The sequence below is a fragment of the Sceloporus undulatus genome, chromosome 6 (genome assembly GCF_019175285.1).
Source record: "Sceloporus undulatus isolate JIND9_A2432 ecotype Alabama chromosome 6, SceUnd_v1.1, whole genome shotgun sequence".
NCBI lineage: Eukaryota > Metazoa > Chordata > Lepidosauria > Squamata > Phrynosomatidae > Sceloporus > Sceloporus undulatus.
In genome coordinates, this window is record NC_056527.1 from 97,251,206 (window position 1) to 97,257,579 (window position 6,374).

Here is a 6,374-nt window from a genome sequence, read left to right on the forward strand (position 1 = left end):
CCCTGTTCTCTCAGGCGAGCATCTGTTTCAGGAAGGCCTCAAGAAAAGCATTTGCTTTTGGCTTGTTTCCCTCCCTCCATATGAGCTCCCTTGTCCTCTGAGGAAGTTTTTTTGGAAAACCCCTCCTGTTTGTGGGTCCCTGTTGTTGCAAATGTGACAACAAGCAACCACCAGGTAAAGGGTTTCTTGGGAGTTGTGCCTTGACTGAATCATTTCCGAGGCAGCATTGCTCATCTGCCCTAAGACATGTATATTGCCAGACATACATAGATTCCAACAAAACTGAGCCTTGAGAAGATGAAGCACCTTCTTTCTTTTATTTCTCCTCTTTTTTTTTAATTTCAAAAAGCACAAAAGAACAGGGAAAGAACAACCTTCATCTCTTTCCCATTTCCAGGTGCATATACGGTTGTTACGAGGGTCATCTAACACATGTCAATGACCACTTAAAATTTGTGGAAAATCCAGCAGGAATATGAACTTACATTCCAGTTTGTTGTACTTTTGGTTCATCGTTGAAGGGGATTAGCTTTTACTATTAGTGATGCTGTTGAAATGTAGACATTCACACTTGGGAATATAGCCCTTCCCAGTGTGAATGGTGAAATAGATATGTGTGTATGATGGACTGACAAAATGATATATATGCATATTCATAACAGGAATTTTCTAGTGATTAAAGGGGGAAAACACTGTTCTGCTACTTCTGAAGACAGCATAGAAGTTCCTTTTTTTTTTGTTTCCTACTCATAGTATCCAAGTCTTGGGCACAGACAATGGAGAACTTTATGAAACTTATTGACATCTTAGTTATTTGGATATCATTTAGGTCTTCCTCTGTACAGAATTCCAGAGTCCAAAGGATTTTTGCCAACAGATGATGTTAAGTATCAGAAGAGAGAAAACTTTCCTTTCTTACTTACTCATTCCTTCCAAAGAAAGCAGGAGGCAGTGGTTAAATAAGATGGATTTATGACCTCTCTTCAAATGAACACGTTGTGCATTTCCCCTATCTGAATCAGCCCCTGTAAGCAGATCAGTAGACGAAAGGATGACCTAGATTCAAAACCAGGTCTTCACAGATGTTGGGCTGTATGTGTGAGAAAGAGAAAGACAGAGAGAGACATGGGGGGCATCTGAGACGGTGGTGGTGAGGGCGACAAGCAGTCTTAATTTCTTTCTCTGGGGGGAAATCTTTTTTGAAAACATGTTCCTAATGCTAGGGGGGGAAACGTATTTCAGTTGTGTGTGCCATGTGCTAATGCCATATGGAATCATTTACATGTGATTCATATTAAGAAATTGTGTGGTGTGACCACCAATTTGTGATATCCATCTTAACTGACTCAAGACATTTGTTGATAAAAGCACAGTTGTTTCAGCTCCTCTCTATCTCAATCAATTAGTCAATCAATTTATTTATTTCTTTTCCAGCTCTCAGCTTCCAAAGTCTTTAAAGCAGTGAACAAACAGATAAAAGTAATGCTAAACATGATACAATGCAATATAATTTAAATACCAGTAGGAAGGAACTGATCCATAGATGGGGTATATACAGCCTCTGATAAAGAAGCTCCTTTTTACAAAGTTATTTGCTCACCCATTTCTCTGTTTTGCTGTAAAACATGCTCAGTAAGTTGGCAGCTGCTGTTTACTTTGCCTGTTGTAGGCAGGCATACACAGCTACAACAGAACTGGCCACTGCAGAATCCTGCTCTTCCCCTACTACAGTTTTATTTATCACATTGTTTAGTGCAGACACAGTGCTGCAACCTGACAGCAAAAATGTTTCTGTAGCCTTCCTTCACCATCTCCCAGTGCTTATAGCTGCTAAAAAAGTGTCATCTTGACAGCAGACAAGGAATAAGTGAGGCTTTTACAAATAAGTCTTTGTAAAAAGTAATTCACTTCCAAATGCTTTGTTAACTGAGGTGTACCATCTCTTACTCTTCTATTATTTTCCTACTTAAAACAATCATTTCAATAACCTGCGACATAGCAAATGTGAAGTTAATGTGCAGGAAAATTAACTTAAATCATGCCAGTAACATTTTATAATGAACTTTGTCCAGGCATGTGCATGATACAGATCCCTATTGCAACTATAATAACTATTATAATTCTGTTAAAGATTAAGCTGACCCACAAACTCACCATGAACTTGGAATGTTACTTTTAGGAAGAATAGATATAATAATATGCTGAAGCCATCCATAATGGGGACCAAGACCATCCTTGTGCCAAGCCTTAGTTAGGAATTGAGCTTCAACATTGCATCTATATTCATTATTCCTTAAAGTAAATTTCCACAGTTTTGCTCCTCACAACAGCAAAAAGCAACATGCAGTACTGATCAATTCACTGAATTACAATTAACTGTTTAACTTTGTGTCATAATGTAGAGAGCTCTTGTAGCACCTTTGAGACTAACAACTTGTCAATCTCAAAGGCACTACAAGATCTCTCTACTTACCGATTTTACAGACTAACACAGCTATATCTTTGTGTCAAAATGTAAGGTTCTGAAAGGAAAAGAAGCCTCCATGGACAGCTCTGTTAACCTTTCTCTAATTGAGCATCCCATTTAAAGCATTATTACTTTTCTGGAATTACCTTGGTTATTAGTAACCAGAATGGGGGTAAATCTGTATACATAGGAAGAGTTTATTAAGCCAGTTTGTATCCTCTTTTTGTTTTTGTTAATTTCTTATAGACGATACAAAGATGAACCAGATTCCAGAAGGAGAAGGTAAGTGCCTAATTATCTCATGGCTCAATTTTATGGGACTTTTTATGCTTGGGAATGTCTGTGTCCTGGGGACATAAGATGCTCCTAAATTGCTCTTGCAGCTGGTGCTGGTGAATGTCAGACCAGTTGCTAACAAATCATCTCTTCCTTGTGGTATAAGCACACATTCACTTAATGTTGGATGATGTGCATCACAGTTAGACCAGAGGAATGTGACCCACATATACTCAGTGATATTTGTTGCAGTGTAGCGCCATACACTTCTGGAACAGCTGGGAGTTGGAGGAACTCCTTTGCAGTAGCTTCAAGCCTAACTTACTGATCAATACCAAGAAGATAGCATTGGGTGATGTGTGCAGTACCTCCAACACATCTGGAGGGGAACCAAATTGGAAAAGGCTGTATCAGCCTTAAAATATTATTCAGTGGTTTGGTCCACTACATGTAAAAGCCACCCAAATAGTGTATCTGCACCATGCTTCACTTTGGCCCTATTCACACTATAAAAATAATCCATGATGAATCCAGCTTGAATCCTTGTTGTTCACGCACATCCCGAATGCACCTGATGTACTTTTGGGGGTGGGTGGCAAAAAACCCACTTAACCTGGGATATTCAATACCAGTTTTTTTTGTGAGTTTTCCTAAAAGATCTGCATCGATCTGCATCTTTGGCCGTGTGAATATGGTTCCGAATTGATTCGGATCACTTTGTATCGTTCACTGGAATGGAGGCAGCTCCATTTTTATCCTGAAATGATTCCATGTGTGAATAACAAAGGGGTTACAATGACTCGAAGAGATTTGCAAACACAAAACAAAACGAAAACAACAAACCCAATATGCATTAGCGCAGCTATCCACATCTCAGGACAAAAAAATGAGTGTGAATGCCCCCTTTGACCACTGAACCAGGTATACTTCTTAAATTATGCGTGTATGCTTTCTTTTCCCTTTTCTTGTTTTTCTGTATCTGAGAAATACATAAATTCTTTCCGTCTATGAAAACTTCACCTGCAGGTTTGCAAGATGAACTCCCTACAAAGAAAGTGGGGTCACAGATCCATACAGGAACAATCGTTGGTATTGTCCTGGCTGTTCTGCTCATTGCAGTGATTATCCTTGCTGGCATCTACATCAGCAGTAAACCTACCTCCAGCGCTGCGTTGTTCTTCCTCGAAGTGAGTGCAGAAACAATTCTTTCATCTCTTGCAGGTTGTCTGCATTTCTTTAAAAACAATTGTGAGTTTCCAAACTTCATAATCTGAGTCCTAGCCAAGTATTTCATTACTTTGAAATGCAGTAGCCAACATTCATGTAGATTTTAATTCTGAGCCCAAGAATTGGTTGTGAGTACCAGAACAAGATGCAGTTTACTGTCCTTTCATGTCATATTTTAGAGTGTTATATTCTACTGTGATGTCCTGCCAGGACAGATTGAATTTCCCCTGCATTTTCTTTCACATTGGTTCAGGCCATAGATTATTTTAGTGTAGGAAAGTTCATTGTACAGTATTAGTTTGTGGGAGGAGCTGTAGGTTTCCCCTGCATTATTTCCAGATTTGGTTTGCCCTTTCCCAGCATGCTCTGTTGTAGCTGGAAGCCTTTAGTTTGGGGAGCAGTCTTTGCTGTGAGCAGGTAGAGAGCTGTCTTTTGGTGGCAAACAGGCCCAGACAGCCGGAAAGGGCATTTCTTACACGTTAGCCAAATAAGTTACCAACTTAGCCGTTTTAGTTACCAACTCAGCCGAATTAGCTACCAACAACAAGTGAATAAAGAATTCAGGAGCTGAAAGACCCTGCACCAGCTCCATTGAGTGAGGAGAGCAAACCAACATCAGACCCAGAAAGATGACATCCGGAAGATTGCTGAAACTGTAAAGTACCTTTTGTTTAGAGCTGGGGAGGAGAAAACTCTTTATTTTGTCCTTTAAATTAAATTTCCCCCCTTTTGAACTTTACATTCAGCTTCAGAGCTTTTTTGGGTAGAAGAGTTTGATCTCACCAGGGTACCGGCGTTGCATACCCAAACCTGCCACCACGTTTAGTTGGGTGTGTCTTCACATCTACCTATTGCTCTTATACATGGAGAGTATTTGCAGATGCTGTTAAAGAAAAAGAACATGCTATTAAAGAAAATGGTATTTTATTTGGGATTCTATTTTTATATAATTTCTAAAAATATGTATGTATTGGGGGGGGGGGTTTGAACCTTCACTCCCAAATATCCAAGTAAATTTTATAAAACGAATAGAAGCTGTGTTCACATTATCGAGCCCAGAGCTCCTGGTGTGCTTTGATGTGCATAGAGGGATGTTCATCATGCCCAAGCTATCCTAAGTTTAATAAAGTGGTCAGCTCTGTTTGCCCTGAATACAGGAGTTATGCAGCAGTTACTTACACCTTTATGTAAACAGAACAGCATAGAATGCTACCTTATATCAGATCAGTCTACATATCCATTGAGATCAAGGTTTTTGGTACTGACAGGCAGTGATCTCAGGCAAAGGCTTCTCCCAATCTGTGTCACGATCTTTCTTTTTTTTTTTTAATGGAAATGCCATGATTGAATCTAGAACTTTCTTTATGCAAGGCATGTGAATTTGGAAAAGTTACTCTTTTGGGCTGCAGCTCCTACAGTCTCCTAACCAGTATAGCTAGGGAGTTTATCACATGAGGGAAATCCTGTGCAAAAACAGGATTTAAAAGCAGGAAAAAAAATGCAAAAGCAGGTTGATTTTCACACATGTCATTGTTAAACTGGTGTTAACCTGAACGAATAATAGACAAAAGCCTCTCCTTTTCTGAATTCTGGGATTTTCCGAAAATATAAAGGAGCAGCTTTTGCCTACTTTCCGTCTACTTTCCATTCGGGTTAATACCACTTTAACAACAACATCATATGAAAATCAACCTGCTTTTGCATTTTCTTTCTGATTTAAACCCCTGTTTCTGCACGAGATTTTCCCCGTGAGATCAACTCCTTGGTGAGAAGGTGAACTCTTGGAGCTTTTACAGCTGTAAGAAATTACTGGGTCAATTTCAGACTGAGTAGGAGCAGATATGTGTACTTAAAAGTTTTTTTCTCTTCACATGCTAATATACTTCTTCTTTTTCACACCTTAGCGAAGACCACACCAGTGGCCTGCTATGAAGTTTAGAAACCACTCAACTTACACTGAGGTGGAAGCAGCCAGCCATGAGAAGGAAGGATTTGTTGAAGCAGATCAGTGTTGAACAATGCTTCTCTTCTATTGCTCCTACACCTTTAGAACATCCAGCGTCTCCTGTCCAGCATCTCCTCTTTATTTCATGATGAATCCAGCTGAAGAATTGGACAAGAGGGAAAGTAAATACAGTGAAGAAATCCCAAAAGAGAATTAGGAACACAGGAAGCTTCCTTGTGCTGTGTTCACATCATGAGTTCCTTATTCTAGCCCAGCATTATTGACATTGACTGGCTGGAGCTCTCCAGAGTTTTAGATAGGGACTGACCTGGGACCTTCAGCATGCAAGGCATGTGCTGTTACCACTGAGGTACAGCTCCTCTGCAATGGATTTGTGAGAACTTAAAAGCATGAAAAAGGCATGCAAATTTGGTATATAGCCACTGGCAGGAAAGGCCA

At 39.7% G+C, this 6,374-nt stretch overlaps 1 protein-coding gene across 1 annotated transcript in view; it reads left to right on the forward strand.

Moving 5' to 3' along the window:
• The window catches only part of PLXDC1 (plexin domain containing 1), a 64,319-nt gene extending 58,316 nt beyond the window's left edge, over positions 1 to 6,003 (forward strand). Inside the window, exons 12-14 of the mRNA XM_042475960.1 lie at positions 2,714 to 2,749; positions 3,770 to 3,930; positions 5,875 to 6,003. Coding sequence (XP_042331894.1) covers positions 2,714 to 2,749; positions 3,770 to 3,930; positions 5,875 to 5,985 — 308 coding nt within the window. The 3' untranslated portion in view covers positions 5,986 to 6,003. The remainder of the gene's footprint in view (positions 1 to 2,713; positions 2,750 to 3,769; positions 3,931 to 5,874) is intronic.
• Positions 6,004 to 6,374: the final 371 nt, after the last annotated feature.